The sequence below is a fragment of the Pelodiscus sinensis genome, chromosome 30, assembly GCF_049634645.1.
Source record: "Pelodiscus sinensis isolate JC-2024 chromosome 30, ASM4963464v1, whole genome shotgun sequence".
NCBI classification, from domain to species: Eukaryota; Metazoa; Chordata; order Testudines; family Trionychidae; genus Pelodiscus; species Pelodiscus sinensis.
Genome location: NC_134740.1, coordinates 1297883 through 1321608, shown reverse-complemented (window position 1 = coordinate 1321608; position 23726 = coordinate 1297883). Strand labels below are relative to the sequence as shown.

Sequence of the window (23726 nt, the reverse complement as noted above, 5' to 3'; positions counted from 1 at the left end):
AACCACATCCCTGTCTGTGTCTTGGCCCCGGTTTGGGTTTTCCTTTCGCTTTTCCATCGTCACGCTCAGACAGAACGGGAATCTGAGCTGCTGGGCCCAGTGTCTGTGGGATAAATGTTCCAGTCCCTGCAGGGTCCAGTCCATCGTGTGCCGGATTCCGGTGTGTCTGAGAAACTCCTCCCCCACCTTGTCGGTCTGTGAGAGAGCTTGAATTTTCTGTGTGTGGGATCTGTAGCCTTGAGCAAAGTGTTTATTTCCCCACGTTTAGGACTGAATTTCCCAGATGGAGCTCGCTGTTCGGGGCCAGGCCGTGATCCCACCTTCACCCCCAGTCTCCCTGCTAGGAGAGATTTCCATGCGGAGAGGTTCTTTCTAGGGTTGGAGCTGTTCTGGCTCTTCTCTCTTGTAAGCAGCACACAGAACGTCTCTTCTAGGAAACTCAGCACTCTTGCTTCTGCTTTCCAAGTTTCCAGCAGATGAGAGGGGCATTTTCAAACGTGAGCTCCCTGCACAGAGTGGTTGCCCTCTTCACACATCGGCCTTAACGCCACCCGTGAGTCTGCCTCTGGCCACAGGCTCCACCAGCTCACCCAGGGCGCATCTCTCTCTCTCACTGATGAAGGAGCAAACAGCTTCTGAGCTCAGTCTGCATAAACAGTTTACAAGAGCGGGACAGCTTTATGTGGGGTCCTGGTCCCATTGGCCCGGCCTGCAGCTCCTGCTCCCCAGAGAGGGGTCAGTCCCATCCCACGGGGTCAGGGATTGCGGCCTGGAAACTGCCCCCCAGTCCCGTCACCGACCATCTGCACTAAGGCGCCTGGTGCCACAGCATGAGTGAAACAGATGCCTGCTGACTCAGCGGAGCCAGGGGGCAGTTCCCAAGTTTGCAGCACCCAGTGGGTGTCAATAGACCCTAGTCCCGGGGTGAGATCCCCAGCTGATATAAGAGCCACTGAAACTTATTCCAGGTTCGTTTGTACTGATGGAGTCCCCGCCCCACCAGAGGTGTCAATCACCTGCAGGCGCAGCCCCACCCACCTCTGTGAGATGTGAAAATGGAGAGTTCCCCTCCTCCCACCCTGTGTACCAGGCCCCGCTGCCTCTCCAGCCCCCAAACCGAGCGGTGACCACGCCTGAGCCTGTGACTTCCTCTGCCAGAGCAGAGGGGCCCGTCCCCCGCCCTGCGCTCACATTCATCAAGCAGCTGAGTTGAGAACCCAGCTCCCAGCCCAGAGCCACCAGCTCAGCATGAAGCCAACTCGCCTCCTGCCTCTGCTGGGTAAGTGCCCTGCCTAGATGCCCAGCCCCTCTGTGTATCTTTAGTCCAGCAATGCCCTCCCCCCCTGAATCCTTGAATCTCTGTGCACCCCTTTCCTTTCCCCTCCCCAGAGCTCTCACCCCGTCTCTTCTCTTCTCCTCCAGCCTCTCTCCAGATGCTCCCCAGGACGGTGTCCCCTGCAGGTGACGAAATCTCCCATCCTGATCTGGGTGCTCGTGGTTCAGGAGGGGCGGATTTCTGCCCATGGGAATTAGGATCTTCTGTGGTATTTGAAATTGCAGAATGGGGTCCCTGAGTGTCCCTGTGCCAAGCCTTCCCTGGGCCCCCTTCACTGGCATCTCCCGTGAACCTGCCCCAATAGCAACATCTGAGAAGCTAGGAGAGCAACCCTGGCTGATGGCTGCTTGGTGAGTTGCTGTCAAGGCCACAGGGGGGAAGCTGCTGCTATCCCTATGGGCGCTACCCAGCCCCTCACAGGCAGCCCCAGCAGAGAGAGCAAGGTCTGGACGGGCAACGGAGACTGCACTCCTCCCTCCCAATGACACAGAGTGCCCTTGGGCAGGGCTTATCACTGTGGGGTTGTGCGTTAATGGTAGGGGTCTCCCTCCCCCAGCTCTGGACTTCCAGGGAGGACACAGGGCCCCAGCCTCCTGCAGCAGCTGGTTCTGCAGAGACCCCGGAGGAAACGTGATGGGGTTGATAAACTCCCTCCTCCCTCCCCCACACACATCCGCCAGAGCTTCCTCATTTCTGCTCGGTTCCTTCTAGCTACTGCTGGGCAGGCCGGCTGGTCAGATCAACCTCCCCCGGCCAAGGCAGGACCTTTCCCCCCACAGATCCACTCTGTGTCCCTGTGGGGAAAGGTAGATCATGTCCTGGGTTCTTGCCCTGGTCCCTGAATTGCTCCTTGGCTCAGTCTGGTTCTGATGGACACGGGCTCTGGGGCAGCTCCTGGAGGCAGCAGGCTGTGGGGCAAGGGGCGCGAAGTTGCCTGGGGGGTGGATTTGCCCAGCCTTGTGGAGTATGAGTCCATCGTGTAGGGGGAGTTTGAGCTATTTAGCATAACAAAGAGCCAATTTCTTAAAAAGCGAGTCGTCCTGTGGCGCCTTGGAGTAACAAAAACAAATATCTATCTCTGGACACAGTCCAATTGTTCAGATGAGATGCTCTTGAGTGAGGGAATGAGGGGGGGACCCTCCAAAAAAGAAGGGAGAGAGGACAGAAAAAATTACCTGTCGTTTGTAGTCCCCGTGCTAATGAGGCTTTTTGAGTGGTCTGGAAATGTCTCATGCTTATCTTATCACATCAATAAGGTGCTGAATGTTAGGGGAGCTGGTGTTATAATATGTTAACCATATCACATCTTTGCTCAAACCAAGAGAGAAGATGTCAAATGTGCAGATGAAGGTGAATTCTTCCCTCTCTCTCTATCGTTGGTTTCTGAAATTCCTTTGTAGGAGAGAGGCTACTTTTAACTGGCAGGTTAAAATGTTCCCTGCAGAGTTGGCACTGGCGTTGATTGCAGGGGTGGGTTCCTGGGTGAGTATAATGGAGCGGTGCTGCGTGATTGCTCCAAAGAATTTGTTTCAAGTTAGGGGGTTGTCTGTAGGGGTATGTCTACACTACCCCGCTAGTTCGATCTGGGAGGGTAATGTAGGCATACCACACTTGCAAATGAAGCCCGGGATTTGAATTTGCTGGGCTTCATTTGCATAAGCGGGGAGCCGCCATTTTTAAAACCCCGCTGGTTCGAACCCCATGCAGCGCGGCTACACGGGGCTCGAACTAGGTAGTTCGAACTAGGCTTCCTATTCCGAACTACCGGTACACCTCGTTCCACGAGGTGTACCGGTAGTTCGGAATAGGAAGCCTAGGGGTCATTTTCCAGGATAGGTTGTGGATTGTTAATGAGGAATTGGAGGGGTTTAAGTTGGGGGCTGTAGGTGATGACAAGTGGAATTCTATTTTCTCTTCTTGGCCTGACTTGAAGTAGTTCATGTCTGACTCCATTGATCTATTCTCTCACTTCTCCGGGTGGGTGGTTCAGTTTGAAGAATGCTCTATATAGATCCCGTAGGTGTTTGTCTCTGTCTGTGGGATTGGAGCAAAGCCGGGTGTATTTTAGGGCTTGGCTGAAAACAACAGATTGAGAAACATGTCTGGGATGGATGCTAGAGGCATGAAGGTAAGCATAGTGATCGGTAGACTTCTGGTATAAGGGTCTGGAAACGTGTCCGTTGTATAATTGTACAATAGTGTCAATGAAGTGAATCTCTCATGTGGACTGATCCAGACTGAGGTTGATGGGGGGAAGGAAGTGGTTGAAATCCTGGTAGAATTCTTCAATGGTCTTTTTCCCCATGGGGCCATATGATGAAGATGTTGTAAAGGTAGGATAAGTAGAGTAAGAGAGCTCGGGGTTGGGAGCTGAGGAAATGTTTTTCGAGGTCGGCCATGAAGATGTTGGCACATGGTGGGGCCATGCGGGTGCCCATGGCTGCATTACTGACTTGAAGATATAAATTGTCCCCCAATTGGAAATGGTTGTGGCCGAGAACAAAGTCTCATCCCTCTGTCACCAGGTGTGCAAGTGCCATCGGGAGAGAGTGTCCCTGGCAGCTAATAATCCATCTTCATGTGGGATGTCGGGGTAAAGAGCTTCTCCCAGCACGGTGGGCAGGCTAGTGTGTTCAGGAAGGTTCCTGATGCTCTGTCTGTCCCTCAGGAAGTCGGTGGTGGCTGGAAGGTAGCTAGGAGTGCTGGTAACACAGGGTCTGAGGAGAGAGGTGACGTAACCGGATGCTGCTGCTGTAAGGGGGCCGATGCATGGAATGAGGGGATATCCGGGATTCCCAGGTTTCTGGCTCTTGAGTAGCAGATGGAGCATTCCTGGCCGGGGATGGGGGGGTGTTTGTACATATTTGGTCCCAAGTCGTCACAGGGAGTTTCATGAGCAGAAGGTGCCATTTCTTTTGGTGTCTGCGGTGGGATCAGAGGACAGGGGCCTGTGGACTGTGGTTGGGGGGGCGTTCTCTGGCAGCCTCCTGCTTGTAATCTGGTCTGTCCATGATGACCTCATCAGCCCCTGTGCAAGGCTCTTTGGGGATGTCAGAGTTGGTTTTGAGGCTAGGGGTCACCTTTGTGTCCTGCATGGCCCCATGAGGTGCATGTTTGCGGACGTCATCAGAGTACAAGTCCAGACTGTGACCAGCACGAGGCACCATGGCAGACAGTCCCAATAGGATACAGATAGGACCTGTCTGCTGAGTCACAGTCAGTCCCGCCCTGTCTTCCCAGACCCCCTCCAGGCTCCCCAGCTCACCATGTCCCCACAGCAGCCTGTCTATATCTCTGGGGAGGCCGTGACCTTGACGTGCTGGGCTGCCGGAGCATCCGCCATGGCTAGGATCCAATTCTTCTGGAACAGCAAGGAAATCGTGTCTGAGGAACTCCCCTTACCTCGGTACCATTACACCCACTCGATGGAGCTGCCTCGGGTGACTGGCCAGCAGCATGGAGCGTACAGCTGTGCTTACTGGAGCACAGAGTCTGGGCAAAAGATTCAATCTATGAAGAGCCAACTCATCTCCATCACAGTGACAGGTGAGCCCCTGTCTCTCCTGCTGTTTGCTGGCCCCGTGGCAGGGTATTGCCACACCGTGGACAGGGTCAGGCCCTGAGCTCAGGACAGGCCCAGCCACATCAGTTTCAAACACCCCATCTCTGCAGTGCCCTGGCAGTGTGAGGATGCAGAGGAAGAGGAGCTGGCAGGGGGATGGAGATGGTAGGATCCCAGGCAAGCAACAGAAGCTGCTTGGTTTTTATTACAGGAGTTGATCAGCCAGGGTGTTTAATTAGGGGCAGTGTTATCCGCACAAATGTCTCTATTCCGTCCACACTGAAGGGAAACACACCTTCACCCAGCTTCTAGAGCTCAAGGTGCAACCCTGTTAATTTACACACCCACCCTTATCCAGTTCCTAGGGATCTTCCTGATCATTAGCCACTGAAAGAACCTCACACAGTAATATCCTTTTCCTCTATGTATTGACAATTCCCAAAAAAGGAGAGTGCACGTGCTAAGCACACCGTGTCATGCTCACCAATCCTGGTATAGGCAGACTTCCCCTGTAAGCCAGGCAATAGCAGTCTCTCTGGTCTTAGACTGTGTCTCGGAGGTGAGTTCTTCTATTCCAGGTCTTGCCCTTTCTCTTGGTGTTCCTGGTCATTTTCCAGCCTTTTCTTCCTTCCTTCTGCTTCTGTTACTTCCAATCTTCATTTTTGGTAGCACTTTATAGACTTATAAAACATGTAGATAGTATCATGAGCTTTTGTGGGCACAGCCCACTTCTTCAGATGACCGGAGTTATGAGTCGGGGATATGAAAACTCGAAATAAATAGAAGAGGGAAAGGAGAGGGGGGAGAAAAAGAAAGAAAGAGAAAAGAGGAAAAAGAAGGGGAGGTGAGACAGAGCATCATTAAGTATCTGAAGAATGCATACTTAAACCTGGGGGCTGTGTCTACACTGGACCCCTTTTCTGGAAAAGGGATGCAGATGAGACAAGTCGGAATTGCAAATGCAACGGGGATTTAAATTTTCCCCGCTCCATTTGCATGAACATGGCTGCCGCTTTTTTCCGGCTCGGGGCTTTGCCGGAAAAAAGCGCCAGTCTAGATGGGGATCTTTCGGAAAATAAAGCCTTTTCTGAAAGGTCCCCTATTCCGCTTAAAATCAGCTGAAGAGATCTGGCAATTTAGTATCATCTGCAAACTTTACCACCTCACTGCTCACCCCTTTCTCCAGATCATTTATGAATAAGTTGAATAGGATTGGTCCTAGGACTGACCCTTGGGGAACACCATTAGTTACCCCTCTCCAGTCTGAATTAGTGTTTACATGAGTGGGGCGCTGGCTCTAAAGAGTTTTCTCCTTCCTCCCTCTCCCCTTCCAGCCCGGCCGCCTGCCCCTGAACTCACTGTGAGTCCACAATACCGCATCTTCCTACGCGGGGAATCTGTGACCCTGAAGTGCTCAACTTCCAGCACTGCCACCGCATCCAGGTTCCTGTTCTTCAAGGATGGCCAGAGCATCGACTCCAGAGAGGTCAAGTGGTATTCGTACAATGTCAGGTCTCTTTATCTGTCGAGTGTGTCTCAGTCACAAGCTGGAGCGTACAGCTGTAAATACTGGGAGACAGAGTCTGGACGAGAGATCCCATCAGAGAGGAGCCAAAACATCCCCATTGCAGTGACTGGTGAGCCCCTGCTGTTTGCTGGCCCCATGACTGGGTCTCTCTCCTCTATGCACAGGACAAAACAGGCCAGTCACTTGGCTCCAGACAGGGTCCCCATGGGGTCAGTTTTCTCTCCGTCTCTGGTCAGTGTCAGTCCCTGTGTCCCTGGAGCACCTGGCACTTCGGGGTTATGGGGAAGGGGAACTGGCAGGGAGACGGAGATGGGGGGTCCCAGGCAAGCAAAGGAAGCAGCTTCATTTTATAGCAGGGTTTGATCAGCCGGGGTGTTTAACTGAAACCCAGATTTGGGGCCAGGCCTGTAACATGCGTCAGCTCTGATCGTCTGCTCTGACCCCACCGAGCGCAGGGACCAGCCCTGAGCGAGCCCTGCCTGGCACAGGGCAGATCCTTTAGAAACACCCCAGGGCTGGTGGGAAACTGCCAGTGACGGTGCAGCCCTGTGCCCTGCTCTGGGTGCTGGGGGCCGGGATGGAGGCAGCCTGGCCTGATGGTGAGAGCGGGGCCAGACCTGGGAACAAGGAAGGGGTGGGGCAAGTGCAGGCTGGGGGCTGGGCTGCAAGGGGTAAAGGAGGAGTTGGGAGAAGCTCTGGGCGGGACAGGCTGAGAGGTGCAGTGGGGAGGTGTTAGTGTGGGGCACTGCTTCTACAGCTCTCTCATTCCTCCCTCCTCCCCTTCCAGCCCGGTCATCTGTCCCTAAACTCACTCTGAGCTCACCCTCCCCAGTCCTCCTACGGGGGGAATCTGTGACCCTGACGTGCTCAGTTCCCAACACAGACAAGGTGTCTGAGATTCGGTTCTTCAGGGATGACAAGAGAATCAGCTCCAGCGAGTTCCAGTGGTCTCAGTACCGTGTCAACGCCTCCCTCCTGCTGTTGAATGTGTCTGACTCACAAGCCGGCAAGTACAGCTGTGGTTACTGGGAGAAAGGGACTCGGCGAGAGATCTCATCTGAGAGGAGCCAGAACGTCGTCATCACAGTGACTGGTGAGACCCTGCTATTAGCTGGGCTGTGGCGGAGGATGTCTGGTCTGTGCAGAGGGTGACACTCAGCTCCAGACAGGGTCAACATGGGGTCAGTTTTCCCCCATCTCTGGTCAGCATCCGTCCCTGTGTCCCTGGAGCACCCGGCACATTGGGGGTTATGGGGAAGGGGAGCTGTCAGGGAGACAGGGATGGGGGGTCCCAGGCAAGCAAAGGAAGCAGCTTCAGTTTATAGCAGTTGATCAGCCGGGGTGTTTAACTAAAACCCAGATTTGGGGCCAGGCCTCAGTGCATCAGTGTCACAGAAACATCGACTCTGAGGCCAGAGGGGCCGAGTGATCGTCTGCTCTGACCCCACCGAGCGCAGGGACCAGCCCTGAGTGAGCCCTGCCTGGCACAGGGCAGATCCTTTAGAAACACCCCCAGGGCTGGTGGGAAACTGCCTGTGATGGGACAGCCCTGTGCCCTGCTCTGGGTCCTGGGGGCCGGGATGGAGGCAGCCTTGCCTGATGGGTAGACTTGGGAACAAGGGAGGGGCAGGACAGGAGCAAGCTGGGAGTGGAGGAGGGCCCTTGGGAGGAACAGGCTGGATGCTGATGGCAGGAGCCAGGCAAGGAGCAGGGCCCATTGCAGCAGCAGGACGTCACAGCAGCTCAGCAGAGTCCCAGCTGGGTCACTTCTTGCTTTCAGGAGCGTGTTCCCACCAGTCACGTGACCCAAGTGCTGGGTGTCCCGACAGGCCGTCCTATCAGAGAGGAACCCCCAGGATCACTGAGGGGCTGGTTCATCCTCTGCCTTGGGGCGATGGGGGGAGAGATCAGAGACTGTGGTTCCTCCCAGCCCTGCTGCTCCCAAGGGCCCTCAGCTCCTCACGCTGGGTCCCTGGTCACCTGTACAGGGCTCAGTGCATCCACCCTGGCACCCTCCAATGGCGCAGCTGCTGAGCTTTGGCAGGGACCCAGAGCTGTGCACAGGGGCGGGCTGTAAGGGGCCAAGAGGGGGCTGGGAGAAGTGCTGGGCGAGACTGGTTGAGGGGGTGGGGTGTGACTGTTCACATAAATGTGACTCAGCTCATAAGAAGCTCTGCTTTCTCCTTGCCTCCCGTCCAGCCTGGCTGCCTGCCCCCAAACTCACTGTGAGCCCAGAGCACTCGATTTTCCTACGTGAAGAATCTGTGACCTTGATGTGCTCAGCTCCCCCCACTGCCAAAGTGTCCGGGATGTGGTTCTTCAAGGATGGCCAGAGAATCGACTCCAGAGCACCCCAGTGGCCTGGGAGCACTGTCAGCCTCTCCCTCCAGCTGTGGAGTGTGTCTGAGTTGCAGGCCATAGAGTACAGCTGTGGTTACTGGGAGACCATGTCTAGGCGAGAGATCCCGTCAGAGAGGAGCCGACCCATCCTCATACTTGTGACAGGTGAGAGCCCCTGTCTGCTGCTGTTTGCTAATCCCCTGTCTGCTCCATGCCCAAGGTGACACAGCTCAGTCACTCAGCATCAGTCTTGGTAACAGTTTCACCTCCATCGCTGGTCAGTGTCAGTCCCTGGAGCATGGCAGTTTGGGGGTGCAGGGGAAGGGGAGCTGACAGGGAGAGGGGGAAGGAGGGGGGATACCAGTAAGCAACAGCAGAGGCTTGAGTTAACAGCAGGACTTGATCAGCTGGGCTGCTTAATTATAGCCCAGATTTCAGGTCAGGTCTGTGACATTCGTCAGTGACACAGAAACATCCGTTCTGTGGCCAGAGGGAGCAACCGATCCCCAAGGTTCCTGCCGATCTGAATGCGCCCTGCCCAATGGCTCTGGGCTGCCGTGCATGGAGCTGCCTGGCTGGGCGAGGGGCACCTCTCTCTGGATGTAGCAGCTCCCTGTATAAATAGGGGAATGCGCCTCCCACAGCCTGTCCGTAGGGAACAGAAGGAGGAGGGAGGGAGTGTGTGAAAGGAGCCCTAAGGTCTGGGAGAACAATTTGGGACATCCCGTCTGCAAGGATCCAGGTTTTGGTGAATGAACAGCATCTGTGCATAAGCCTCGTGCCTGACATTTGCATGTTTACATTCAAAATGTGCATAGTTGTGAATGGCTGAAGGTAAGGAAGAGAAGGATTCTTCAACAGAATTTTTGTAGCGTTTGTAGTTATTGGATAACTCCGATCCTAACGACTTTTTTAAAATCCCGTGGGACCAATGAATTAATACAGGGTCTACTGTTCAATCTGGTTCCTGTGGATTGGTTTGGCCTTTCGCTCAGAGCTGGGTTCCAGACAAGGGGTTTCTGTTAAGATGTCGAATTTCTGTAGGGAGGTCACTGGCACTGAGGCCAGATTTTGCTCTCTGGTATCGTTCTGGTTCTTAGGAGTCGTCATGGCTGGTCCCCACCCCTGCACTGCGACTGGAAGGCTGCAAGACCCCTTCCAAATACCCTGCCTCTAGGGCCTTCTGCTTAACAGCTCCCCAGGGTCACAGAGTCCCTGGGCTGCGGAGGTAGCTGCCACCAGCTACTGGGAAGCGATTCTCTTTCTTCTGCAACCCAGGAAGGAATCACTTAGCAGCTTTTTCCACAGGGTACCCCAAGCCACTCTAGTGTGGGAGAGCTTGAAAACACAAACTGCCATTTCTCATGGCTGACCTCTGAGTCACAGACAAGCACACATGAGAAGGGGGCAGGATACACACTCCTCAGTGTAAGGGGTCAGCAGGTCTCCAGCCAGGGCTCCTCACTGAGGAGCATTTACTCCGCAGAGGGTGTGTGAGAGGATCCCTGGGGGCACCCTGGGCTCTAAGGCACATTGCCTGGCCTCTGCAGGGAAGCTCCCTGACAGTCCCAGCCTCAGCTGCAGAGCCCCACCACCAAGCTCCTGCCAGCTAAGCTGCCCTGGGCAGCAGCTGCACCCCCAGGTACCCAGCAGGGGAGGATGGTCCCCTGGGTTCCCACAGGGAGATTTCTGCTGCTCAGGATTTGCCTGGCCCGGCGGGGACGTGGTTCCTGAGCACGGAGCTGGGTCTGGCTGGGGTCTGTGACCAGGATCCCACAAATTACAGATCTTACTCTGAAAGCAGGGATCTGGTCTCCAAAGTCCTCCTGGTCCCAAGGGAGTGACCAGCTGATGCTCAGAGCTGAGACAGAACCCGCCATCCCTCACCCCATGGGCAGCTCAGCCAGTCAGTGGATCTCCCACACAGAGGCTCTGCCCCATTTTGGGTATCATGTGGTCATGGGGCAGGGCAGGGGCACAGTGAGTTAGACCAATGCACCCAGTTTCCCATGGAGAAGTTTCCCTGCCTTCTAATTCATGAGATGAATTTTACATGCAATGGACCCGGGTTACCTAGACTTCAGTAAAGTATTTAACATGGTCTCACGTGATGCTGGGCACCGCATTTCAGGAAAGATGTGGAGAAATTGGAGAAGGTTCAGAGAAGAGCAACAAGAAAGATGAAAGGTCTAGGGAACATGAGCGAGGAGGGAAGGCTGAAAGAATTGGGCTTGTTTAGTTTGGAAAGGAGAAGACTGAGAGGACATGACAACAAATTGCAAGTATCTAAAAGGGTGTCACAAGGAGGAGGTGTGACGGACTGGGCCAGGTCTGAGCACTGCTGAGGGCGTCTGCTCAGGGCAAATTGCTCAAATTCGGGGCTCCTTATGGCCCGTGACCGGTGGCCCTTCCAAAATAGGCCACAAATCAGTCCCACAGAGCGCTTCAGCTGCCTGCCTGACTAGCCTGAAGCCTCACAAGCAAAACCACTCTGATACCCCAGCTCTTTCCATGCCCCAAATGACCCTGGGCCTAACACACAGATAAGGGATTTTAGAACTCAATCTTACCTTTCCTGAACAAGTTCTGCTGGTCCCAAGAAACCAGCCACAGATCCTGATCAGTTTACCCTCTGGATCTTACCCACAAATCACGCTGAGCCAATCCTTTAGAAACTACCATCTAAAGGTTCATTACTAAAAGAAAGAAAAGCCTGAGAGTGAGGTTGTTAAAGGATCCTACGTTACATGCATCAAATTTCACAGTTCTCGATGCAGGCTCGCAGCAGAGATATTATAACTCCTGGCTTAAAAGTCCTTGGTGCACATCCTATGTCAGGATGGCTCCACAGTACTTACCAATTCGTAGTTCCCTGCAAAGCCACATCTGGGGTCAGGAGCAGATCCCTCCTGGCTTCTTCCAAGCTGGATGGAGTCACATGGCTAGTGGCCAGGTGTGTCTTTGGCCTCCAGAGGTCCATTGTTCCCTGGAGATTTGCTCATTAGCATGACCATGGGCTCATTAACATTCCCGGCCCATTGTCTGAGGCAGAGCAGGGAATCTTTCAGTATCCACACAGAGTGCATGTTTATAACTCCACACACAGACATTATACAATTACATGAAGAGCATATATAGAATCAGTAGAAAGTAAGCTTTTGTTTGACCCCTCACGTGGCACCCTTTGTACCAAATTTTAGGGCAAACACCGCCCCCTCCATGGGTGCAGGAGTGATCTGGCTGCTCCCCTCAAAAACCAGTAACATGACAGGAGGGAGAAGAATTGTTCTCCTTGGCCTCTGAGGACAGGACAAGAAGCAATGGGCTTAAACTGCAGCAAGAGAGGTTCAGGTTGGACATTAGGAAAAAATTCCTGCCTGTCAAGGTGGTCAAACACTGGAATAAATTGCTGAGGGAGGTTGTGGAATCCCCATCTCTGGCGATATTTAGGAGCAGTTGGAGAGGGATGATCTAGATGATGCTGGGTCCTTACGTGAGGGCAGGGAGCTGGACTTGATGACCTCTTGATGTCCCTTCCAGTGCTAGGATTCTATGGGACGTGGTTCCTGGTCATGGAGCTGGGGCTGGCTGGGGTCTGTGCCCAGGATCCCTCCCTGCTCTGCCCTCCGCTGGCTCCTTCTCTACCTCTGGGTCACCAGCCTCCCAAATAATTCTCTTTCTTGTCTTTTCCAGCCTCCCTCCCAGCTCCCAAGCTCACTTTGTTCCCCCAGCAGCCTGTCTATATCATTGGAGAAACTGTCACCCTGATGTGCTCAGCTGCCGGGGAACCTACCCTGTCTAGGATTCAATTTTTCTACTACAGCCAGAAGATCCAGTTCAAGGAACTTTCCTCACCTCGTGACAGTCACAATGAGTCACTGCCACTCTTGATCGAGTCTATGTTCAGCGCCGGGCAGTACAGCTGTGAGTCCTGGAAGACAGTGTCTGGCCGAGAGATCAAATCCGCGAGGAGCCAACCCAGCTCCATAAGGGTGACAGGTGAGTTCCCCCATCCCCTGCTCTTTGCTGGCCCTTGCTGGGGTGTCTCTGCTCCATGCCTGGGGTGAGACACAGCCCAGCACTCAGCTCTGCACAGGGCCAGCCAGGGCTTCTGGGTCAGATCCAGCCCCCATAACTGGTCAGTGTCACCCCCTGGGTCTCTGGCTTTGGGATTCAGAGGTGGGGGCATTGATGCTACTTTCCTTCTAGGGGCTCCCAGTCTGCAAACATTTGTAAACGTGGGCACCTTTAATTAAACATTCCCCCAGCCTGTCCTGTCTCTGGTCAGCGTCAGGCTCTGGTGTCTGATATGCTGAGGGTTAGGGCTGGAAGGCACTGGTGCTAAGGGCAGTGAGAGCTGCCCAGATGCTGAGTAAATTTGTTACTACAAGACACGGTAGTGGGGCAATTTGACCAGGAATCCTGCTTTACATCCTCAGCCCTTGCACTTCATAACTAGCGTCTGATGCTCCCTGGTTCCCTTACCAGAGCCAGTAGATCGGGCTCCTCACACCCTACCCTGATGATCTGGGCACCAACAATTGCATATATTTCTCTGAAAGCAGGAATCTGGTCTCCATAATGGTCTTGGACCCAGGGCAGTGTCCGGTTGGCACTCACAGCTAGGATGGAGACCCACCATCCCTCCCCACTTCTGTGCCCTGGGCAGCCCAGTCCAGCCAGTGGATCCCACACACTGAGGCCCTGCCCCTGCAGGGTAACATGTGGGCACAGGGCAGGGTGGGTCTCAAAGGGGGGTGGAATGTTTCTCCCAGAGAACTCTCCATCCCTCTCTTGTTCCTGAGATGACTCTGACCTGGTATCGTCTACCCCTCCCTTCCCAGGACCTGGCAGAGCTCAGGGTGTGCTCTTGGTCATGCATTTGTCCCTAGACCCATCCAGTTGGAAGATCCAGGCAGAGAAGAAAGCCTGGATCTCAGCCTGGGGGAGGCTGCTCTGGGCAGGGAGACTGGAGAAGTTTGTGTGAGGGAGTCAGGGACTTGGCTCATCTATCTCCCCTCCCCACTTCTCTCCCTCCCAGCACGTCCACCTCCCCCCAGGCTGTCTCTGGACCCTCTTCTGCCCATCTACATCCGAGGGGATCCAGTTACCCTCAGGTGCTCCAGTCAACTGAATGAGGAAGCAGCAGGATACAGGTTCTTCAATCAGAGAGGGGAGCAGATCTCCAGCAGGGAATCCAGCCAGGGCACCTGGCAGATCAGCACGAGTGACGCAGCCACCAGCCAAGCCTACACCTGCCTGTACTGGAGAGAGGAGCGCGGGCGAGAGATCCCGTCAGAAATGAGCCCTCCTGTCCCGGTGCCAGTGACGGGTGAGACCCTGTTCCCATGAGGGGACGAGCTAAGGGACCTTTCTCCATCCCGACCCAGATCTAGCTCCCAGTGCCCCCTGCCTCTTCCCATCTGTGCCCCCATCCATGACACTTTAGCAGAGCCTGGGGCTTCTCTTCCCCCAGCCTCTGCACTGACCCCTCTCTCCCACATCACCAGAGTCTGCCCTCCCTCTGCTCCCCAGACCTGTTATTCTTAGCCAACTCCCCCCCCCCACACACACACACACACCCAGGAGGTTCCCATTTCTACCAGGCATAAGAGGAGCAGAGCTGAGGCAAAGAATCCAGAGCCCCATTGATTGTACTTCACCAACTGCCAAGCCACAGAGCAGAGACGTGAAGCAGAATGAGCCTGAACTCTCCACCTGCCTCCTCTGGTTCCAGCTCTGCTCATTCTCCTCCCTCCCTCCTGTGCTGGGCTCTGCTCCGTGAATTCATATCTGCCCCCTTTGTCCCCTCTTCCTTTGCCCCCACTTCACTCTTCCATGCACACGATCTACCTCCCACCACCATGCTCAGGCCCAACGTGCTGGCCCAGCTGAAAAAATGGCTCCCCCCAGCCCTACAGGGCCACCAAATGGGCAACAGGGATGCTAGAAGGACCTCAACGTGGCCTCAACACAAGGCTTCCATGGAGACAATAATGCAACCTGGGCCCTGATTTCCAATATGGCCGCCCTCAGAGAGCAGCACAGCAAATGGCCGGTCAAAGCAGCAAAGAACATGGCTGCCCAACGGACACAGACCTGGGCATATCCTGTGACATGGCTGCCTCGTGACTCTCCCTTCTGTGATGGTGGATTCCGAGCAGGGCTCCCAGGGCTTAAACAGCCTGGCCAGCGGGGAGGGGATACCCATAGGTCCTGGGACCTCCCTGTCTATCGAAGGCTCCATGAAGCGTTGGCCACAGAAGGGTAACACAAAATGAGAGATGTCCTGTTGCCCTTGTGCACCTTTGACCCCCATATCTCAGCCCCACATTGTACGGGAAGGAAGCCATCCCTAGCCCGGCTCCTGCTCATTTCTGTGAGCAGCGCCTGGGGAGCCTGCAATGAGACCAGAGACTCCGGAGAGAGAACAAAGTTCAACTGGGAATGAACCAAATTCTGAGCCCCACTTTCTCTCCTCACGGTGCCCTGCTGACCCCTCTCTTTTCCTGCTCCCACAGATCCCCCTCCCCAGCCAGAGCTAAGCATGGATCCCCCATCTGGAGCAGTGAGAGAAGGGTTTTCCCTGAACATCACCTGCACAGTCTCTGGGGACACCAGCAAGCGGAGGTTTCTCTTCTACAAGGATGGAGTCAAGCTCGTTCCTGGGGATCTGGGCTCTGAGATCAGCACCAAGGAGTCCATCACCAGCTCTGTGAAGGGCTCTGTGCTCAGCATCCCACGAGCTGGTCCCAACATCACGGGGGAATTCACCTGTGGGTACGAGGAGAACATGGCTGGGAGGTGGATCCCATCGCCCAGGAGCCAGGCTGTGAATATTACTGAAAACATCATGATGTCAGGTGAGTTGGCTGCTGCCTGCTAACATCTCCCCCAAGGTCCCCTTCCCCAACCATCCCACTTCCCCACTGCTCTGGCTAAGCAAGCAAGGACAGGGCAGATCACAGAGGAGTTATAGGAAAGGCAGGACAGGGACAGACACACAGGGATCAGTGTCCATGTGTCAGACAGAGAAGGGCTGGGGGTGGGATTCCCATCTCAGCTTGATGGCCCCTGAGATCCAGGGGAGTTCATCACAGATGCTAGAGGCAGAAAAATCTTTGATACCACGGGCAGGATGCTCAGCAGTGACATTAACCGGCTGGTTGCCTTCATGATTCTCCATCTCTGCAGCTCACGGCTTCCGCTGGGTCCGGGAGCTGGCCGTGGGCGGCTCCTTCTTCCTCATCAATGGCCTCATCTTCCACGTCTCCCACTGCTTCTTCTAGATCCAAGTCCCTAGCTTGTTCTGCCGAGGGGCCCTTCAATCTGTGCTTTGGATTCTCCCCACAAGTTGCCCCCATTTGCTGCAATCGCTCAGCTTGAATTTCAACCCAGAGGGGGAAGTTCTGGTAGAAGATGAAAGGGTGAGACCTTGGAAACATCCACAGGGTCTGAAAGGGCTTTGGGCACCTTGAGCATTTCAGCCACCAACGGAACTACAGCTGTGTCCATGCTGGGCCATGGCCACTTTTTTTCCTAGCTACATAACTCCTGTGCACAGAGATTGCTTCTTTGGTGTGACCCCAGTATTCACCCCCCATACGCAGATGTGAAAATGTGGCCCTGCTCTGCCTTCTGAAGAATAACCTCTAAGACCACGTTGGCCAACAATATCACAGGGGAGTGTACGTGAGAGCAACATGGGTAGGTATTTGACTGTTCTCCAAGGGTATGTCTACACTACAGCGCTAATTCGAACTAACTTAGTTCGAATTAGTTAATTCGAACTAAGCTAATTCGAACTAACGCATCCAGACTAAAAATCTAGTTCGAATTAGCGTTTTGCTAATTCGAACTAGCATGTCCACCTGGAGTGGAACCTGAACCGTGGTTAAGGATGGCCGGAAGCAGTGCTGGCAGGGCATCAGAGGAGAACTTAGAGCGTGGAGCTGCTGCCTCAGGCTAGCCGAGGGCTGTGCTTAAAGGGACCCGATCCCCACCATGGACAGACAGTTCTCAGGGTTCCCCGCTTGCAAAGCAGTCCTGGCTTGGAGTGCCCTGAGTGCCCACACTGGGCACATCACAGCACTCAGCCATCAGACCGGCTGCACTTGCCAAGGCTGACATCTGGGGAGAGGGGGCAATTGGGGGGCTGCAGGAGAGCTTCCACCCCCAGAAGCCCGCAGAGCCAGCCCAGTCCTCCCCTTCTGGGGCTCGTACCCCATTCCTCCCTCACCTCCTTCCACTTACCCTTCCCTAGCCCCTCTTCTTGATGTACAAAATAAAGATAATGTGTCTTCCAAAATGGAATCTGGCTTTATTGAACAAAACTGGGGGAGACTGGGAAAAGGAGGTGGGAGAGGGCAAGAGAGAGGGTGGGAGAGGGGAGGGCAACTAAAATGATCAGTGGTTTGGAACAGGTCCCATATGAAGAGAGGCTAAAGAGACTGGGACTTTTCAGCTTAGAAAAGAGGAGACGGAGGGGGGACAGGATAGAGGTCCCTAAAAGCAAGAGTGGGGTGGAGAGGGTGCATCAAGAAAAGTTCTTCATTAGTTCCCATAATAGAAGGACTAGCGGACACCAAAGGAAAGGAATGGGTAACAGGCTTCAAACTAGTAACAGAAAGTTGCTCTTCACAAAGCAAAGAGTCAACCTGTGGAACTCCTTGCTGCAGGAGGCTGTGAAGGCTACAACTAGAACAGAGTTTAAAGAGAAGTGAGATAAAGTGATGGAGGTTGGGTCCATGGAGTGGTATTAGCCAGGGGGTAGGAGTGGTGTCCCTGCCCAAGGTTTGTGGAAGGCTGGAGAGGGATGGCACGAGACAAATGGCTTGGTCACTGTCTTCGGTCCATCCCCTCCAGGGTCCCTAGGGTTGGCCGCTGTCGGCAGACAGGCTACTGGACTAGATGGACCTTTGGTCTGACCCAGGACGGCCATTGTAAGCTCAGGGCTCAGGGTCAGGGGTCTCAGTGGACCACCTTGATTTTCATGCAAACCTGCTCCTGGGTGGCCAGGCTGGCAGCTCTCCTGCCCCAGACGGCCACTTTCCTGTGCCTAGTGCGGAGGTCGTGGATGAGGTCCACGATGTCCACACTAGACCAGGCAGGTGCCCGCCTCTTGCGGTCCCGGCCAAGCTCCCGGGAGCTGCCAGCCTGATCCTGGGAAGAGGGGGAGGGCTGGGGGGCATCGGGTGGCTGGCTCGATCCGTGCCAGGTGCAGGGTCTGCTGGCTGGGTGCTGGCAGGCTTGCACCTGGCACGGGCACCGTAGCCAGACCGTGCCCCTTTAAGGGCTCCGGGGCTGGGAGGGGGGCATATGAGTTTCCCTGGTGGTGCCCAGAGTGGCCACCAGGGAAAGCTGGGGAGGGCTAGCCTCCCACTAGTTGGAATTAAGGGGCTACACAGCCCTTAATTCGAACTAGTAAGTTCGAACTAGGCTTAGTTCTCATACAATGAGATTTTCCTAGTTCAAACTAAGCGCTCCGCTAGTGTAGTAAGTTCGAACTAGCGGAGCGCTAGTGTAGTGCCTAGCAAAGTTAATTCGAACTAACGTCCGTTAGTTCGAATTAACTTTGTAGTGTAGACATACCCTAAGAGTCCCTGTGAAGTCCATATTTGAACAGAGCACAATGGGAGGTGCCTGGAATGGGATTGCTTCCCCTAAAACCAACCAGGGAAGAGACAGAAACACCCATTCAAGGACAGTCCTCACCACTCACAGAACTGAGAGATTGTGGAAAGAGACTGAACCAAGGTGAGACAGAGACAATAAGAACCGGGACCACTTGTGGAATACGACTTTGCCACGGGAGGGGTTATTTCCTGCCCTGCCAAAGAAGTCCCCAACACAAATAATTCTGGAACATGACAGGCCAAAATGCTTTGTGGTTTGCATCCCTGCAACCTAGGAAGTGGAGACGAACATGTGAATGAAAGTCCCCAAGGAAAAGAAACGGAATTGTTTGGGCTGTTGGAACTGAGAGGGGCCAGAGATCCCCATGAGATACATCTTGGGTTTGCCCAGAGAGACCCTGTGAATAGACGGGTCCCTGCAGCTCTGTCACTTTTTGGATTTAGATGGGAACTCTTTGGGTTGTGTCTCTTTCCTAGCTCTGTTCTGAAGCTCGATCTCTTCTTCTGTTTCCTCGTGAATAAACTCTTATAGCGTTTTCTGTAGACTTGACGTTTTCTGTAATGACTCTGGGGTCAATTAATCTGGGGTAAGTGACAGTTTGAGTTTTTGACTGAAGGGACCAGTTCTCTGTCTTTGCAAAGATTCCCTGTGACACATTAGACCCTCCAAACACCAGTTTAAATCTCCTCCCATGGACACCACTGCACCAGGGGCTGGTTTCAGTGACTGCTCCATGAATGGATGACATCACAAGCTGATATCAATGGGTCAGACTCAGATGGGATCAATAGGCCGTAGCTCAAGTAGCATGAAAAGGCCAGGTCCCCTGAGGTATTACACTTCTACAGAGCACACAGGGTCTTTATAGGGGAACAGACGATACACCATGTTTGAGAATGCAATGGAAAAGGAGTTAGCAGATGCTTACATAGACAGACACTGTCCCACCAAACACTATTATAGTTACCAGTCCATGGCCTGTGGCCCACCTGTTCAATCCCAGGCAGAGGAGCGAAGGGTGTATTGGTCTTGGCCAATGCTTCAGTCATGGCCTCACTCTCCTTTGATAATAATTCTTTCCCATCAGGATCAGTGGATTTCCCCTCTTTGTTCTGGTTTTTCTGATGGATGCTTCTTCTCTCCAGTTGTTTCTCTTGCTTCTTATTACCTTTGTTCTGCCTGGCTAAGATGGTTTTGATCACAAATACTTTGTGCCAACGGATAAATGCTTCTCTTCTTTCAGAGCCATCGATTTGTCTACTGTTTCCACCTCAATGGGGAGGTACAGCAATTTTTGGCATTGTTTAATCTGTTCTTGGCTTCTTCCTAGAATGTTTGGCCTTTGCACGTATCTCTTCACCTTCCTGCACATACATGTTGGTCCTTTCCAGTGGTTTTAAAATGTGCCTGGTGTTCTTATTCTACCAATCCATAATAATCACTTAGACAACTGAAGTTTGAGATCAATGTATAGTTAATACCCCTTAAAATCTTTGCAAAGACCTCACTTGAATTACACCCTTGGAACTTGGGTGAATTAAAATTCTGAGATCAGCTCCACGGAGCCCAGCACCATCTCTGTGAATGTCTCTGTGCTCAGCATCTCAGAGGCTGGTCCCAACAACACTGGGGAAATCACCTGTCGGTACGAGGAGAAACGGGGTGGGAGGTGGGTCTTGCCCCCAGGATCCAGGCTGTGACTGTGACTTTGATGGGTGAGATGTTCCTAATGATTTAATCCAGCTGCCTGTGTTGTTCCCAGTGGAGGAGACCCGTCCCCTGGAGCTCTCATGGGAAAGGGAGGTTGGATGAGGAGACATATTTCATTTGGTGATAGAAAACCCCCCATTTCTGACCCTCCCCCCCATGTCCTTTCTATCTGACACTTTAGTGGATTAGAATCCGGGCACTTCAAAATGGTGTGGATGGAATTAGCCCCTCAGTGTCTGTTTCAGAGATGGAAAAATGAGGCAAAGAGGAGCCAAATCCCACAGGTGACTTGTGGATTATCAGGGAGTTGCCCCCCACAGCCAGTGTCAAAGACCAGCCCCATCACCACTGGACCATCCTCCCTCACTTCAGAAAGGTCATCAGGCCGGTACAAACTGAATGTGCAATGACCACCACAGTGAGGGGTTATCACAGGAAATCTTTTGGAAGGGCAGATTCCTCTGAGGGGCTCAGACCTTTTATCACGGCTGCCAGGCTGTTCTCATTTTCTGTTCCTTCTTTTTCCTTTGCACCTTGAACAGCCTCATACGGTGATATTCTGCTGGGAACTGGTGGCGTCTTGCTCCTGATCGCAGCCCTGGCTGCTCTGCTCTGCTACTGGCACAGGAAGAAGAGAGGTGGGTGAAAGCAGGCGAGAGGCTGGGCTCTCCCGCCTGTGCCTGAGATCTGGTCTGGTCAGAACTATTCAGTAGTGATCTGGGCAAAGAGTTTAAAATATTCACAACCACAAAGGAACCTACCACAGTGCAGTGTGGAAACCAAACCGATCCCTGAATTTCACAAATATCTATTTGTCTGTCGGTCGGTCTGTGAGTCTTTTTGTTGAAGAACGCCTCCACAATGGTAAGAGGCAGGACCTCCAAACTTCAGATGCAGCTTCCTCTTCTCCTAACTGCAAGCAGGGTGAGGGTGTGGCTGTGCCAGGAACAAAGGGAAGTGCTGGGAATGGGACTGTGTTCCAGCCCATGGAAAGGGAGGGGGCAGAGAGAGGAGGGACATGATACCGAGCATGGCCACTGGGGGCAGTGAGCCTGCAAGGAAAAGCTATATGCGGCGTGACCCCTGAGAGGAGCCGTACCACCAAGACTGTGGCCAGTAGAACTGGGACTCTGCCACCTTGCCTGCCACCAAAACAGATAACTAGCCCCAAATCCCTCCCCCCAGTCCTTGTCCCCAGAACCAGGGCTCTGGTGGCCTGGAAGGAGTAGGGGGGCAGAAGGACCCTAGTGGCCAAGGCGCCTGCGGGAAGACAGAAGGCCCTGGTGACTAGGGATGTGGTGGGGAGGTTGTTTGTGGGGGGAGAAACAGAAGGCCCTTGTTGGCCAGAGCCTGGAGAAGGGGAGACAGAAGTCCCTTTGTGGCCGGGAGTGAGAGAAATCCCACCCTGAAGGGGACCGTTGATCTGAGATTTTCCTCACCCCCAAACCTTCACTTTGACACCCCCACACATCATCTTGCAACCTTGAGATCCCACATCCCCAAGGCCCTGCCATGACTCCTCCACACACCACACAACCAGCCCTCTGCCCTGAAGGACCTGTGCAACACTGGGTAAGTCTGCTAGTCTACAATAGGCAGGGTAAGTGAGGTATTTAACTCTGAAGGAGAGGACAAAGTATAGGAGGAAAACAAACACCTAAAAGGGTATTATTAGGCTGTCAAGTGTATATTGGCATAAATTTGACTTCAGCAACACCTGATGTCAAACAGCCAAGTCAGCTGAAGTTTGGTTTAAGACACATGATTTCATTTGACGTCAGCACGAAGACATTTGGTCGTGCTCTGGGTGAAGTGAGGGTAAAATAATGTGAATGTTGCTGAAGTTTCCAGGGCTCTGTGCTGAGAGAGAATGTATTTAAACAGAATGACCGTGGGCATGAAGTTGAGTTTGCATCGTTAGCTCAAGGTCATGCCCTGTAGCTCGGTCTTACTTCAGGATATGTCTCCACCTCAGCTCCCTTCTTCACTGCTTCTGTGCTAGTTCCAAAGACTCCAAAAACCATGGAAGGTGTTGAGCTTGGAGAACGCCCCAGGAACCTGGATCCAGCCCATGACAGCAAGGGATCAAAAGCCACGGACGCTGGAGCGGAGGAGGCAGAGCAGGTAACATGGCTGCATTGATACGCTAAACACGAGTCAACAGAATCCAACCTCTTTGAATCGACAATGCCTGAATTTTTCCCCAACATAAGAACGGCCGTACTGGGTCAGACCAAAGGTCCATCTAGCCCAGTACCCTGTCTGCCGACAGTGGCCAGCACCAGGTGCCCCAGAGAGGGTGGACCAAAGACAATGATCAAGCAATTTGTCTCCTGCCATCCCTCTCCAGCCTCTGACAGAGGCCAAGGACACCATTTTATCCCCTGGCTAATAGCCTTTTACGGACCTAACCTCCATGAAATTATCTAGCTTCTCTTTAAACTCTGTTCTAGTCCTAGCCTTCACCGCCTCCTCTGGCAAGGAGTTCCACAGGTTGACTACACGCTGTGTGAAGAAGAACTTTCTTTTATTAGTTTTAAACCTGCTACCCAATGTTATGTTGTGTTATGTTCTTATGTTAGAAAGGGACTTCAAGAAGACGTCAGTTCTTCCCCTTGTGCTGTGGTAGCGTTAATTCAACCTGGCCCAGCCCAAAGGGTGTTTGGCATTTGATAGAGATTTCCCAACATCCCCAGGTGACTTATTCCAGAGCTTAACTGCCTTTAGAAGTAGAGCATTTCTCATAATCTCTCACCTAAATCTCTCTTGCCGCAGACTACACCCATTCTGCCTGAACTGCAGTGGACATAGAGAATAGTCCTCTTTATAACACTGGCTTAGCAGACGTCTATCATGATCCCATCAGCCGAGTCATCTCCAGACTCAACGTGCTCTGCTCTGAACCCTCCCCAATTTGCCCCCGTGTTCTTAAATACAGGATACGCAGAACTGGGCACACCACGCCAGCTGTGGCCTCCCTAGTCCAGAGTAGAGCAGGACAATTATCTCCCATGTGTCTTCCTGTTCGTACACCCAAAAATGCCAGTCGCCTCTTTCTCATCAGCAGCATCCCTGCACCCCTCCCCCCTCCCCCCTCACCATTTCTCTTTCCTCCCCCAACAGGATTCAGAAGTCACCTACGCGCTCTTAGTTCTCCCAAGCTCACCGGCCCACACAACCCAGTCGAAAAACAAAGCCACGCCTGTTGAAGATGAACATGTGCTGTACAGCGAGGTGGTGACAATCCGCACCCAGAAAAAAGCTAAATAAGGGAGCAATCCCTCTCCCTGTTCCTCCACATCTACTTCCCCTCCTCGAGCACTCACATCCTGAACCGTTTATAACGCAACAGCCTTTGTACGACATGTGGAAAGGGCCCACCCAAGTCACCGTTGTTGGAATATTTAGCTAGTCAGGTATCATGGAAAAACTGGTTAACCCCCTGGTCATGAATATCACTGTGTGATGTGTGAATGGGTTGTGTCAGATGTAGCTGGAAATACGTTATGAAGGTATTTGAAGAACTAACCAGCTGGAGACACACGAATACGGATTTATGAGTTTATGTGGCTCAAGTGACCTGGCAACTAAAAAATACCACGGGGCTTGCGGAC

The 23726-nt window shown here is 53.3% G+C and overlaps 1 protein-coding gene across 5 annotated transcripts; it reads left to right on the top strand.

Annotated features, from left to right (window-relative positions):
• The first annotated feature begins 38 nt into the window (after nt 1–38).
• LOC106732002 (immunoglobulin superfamily member 1-like) lies at nt 39–23382 on the top strand. Of its 5 annotated transcripts, none has more exons than XM_075911776.1 (12): nt 49–1279; nt 1423–1461; nt 4577–4882; nt 6233–6535; nt 7214–7519; nt 8626–8931; nt 12460–12765; nt 13808–14098; nt 15288–15629; nt 20655–20750; nt 22115–22236; nt 23236–23382. In XM_075911776.1, exons 1-12 carry the CDS (start codon nt 1249–1251, stop codon nt 23380–23382), a joined length of 2595 nt encoding a protein of 864 aa, XP_075767891.1. In that variant the 5' UTR covers nt 49–1248. The 5 variants fall into 5 exon arrangements, with proteins under 5 accessions (XP_075767894.1, XP_075767893.1, XP_075767891.1 ...); XM_075911775.1 differs by having other exon boundaries at nt 22088–22236; XM_075911777.1 differs by having other exon boundaries at nt 51–1279; nt 4618–4882; nt 22088–22236.
• The last annotated feature ends 344 nt before the right edge of the window (nt 23383–23726 follow it).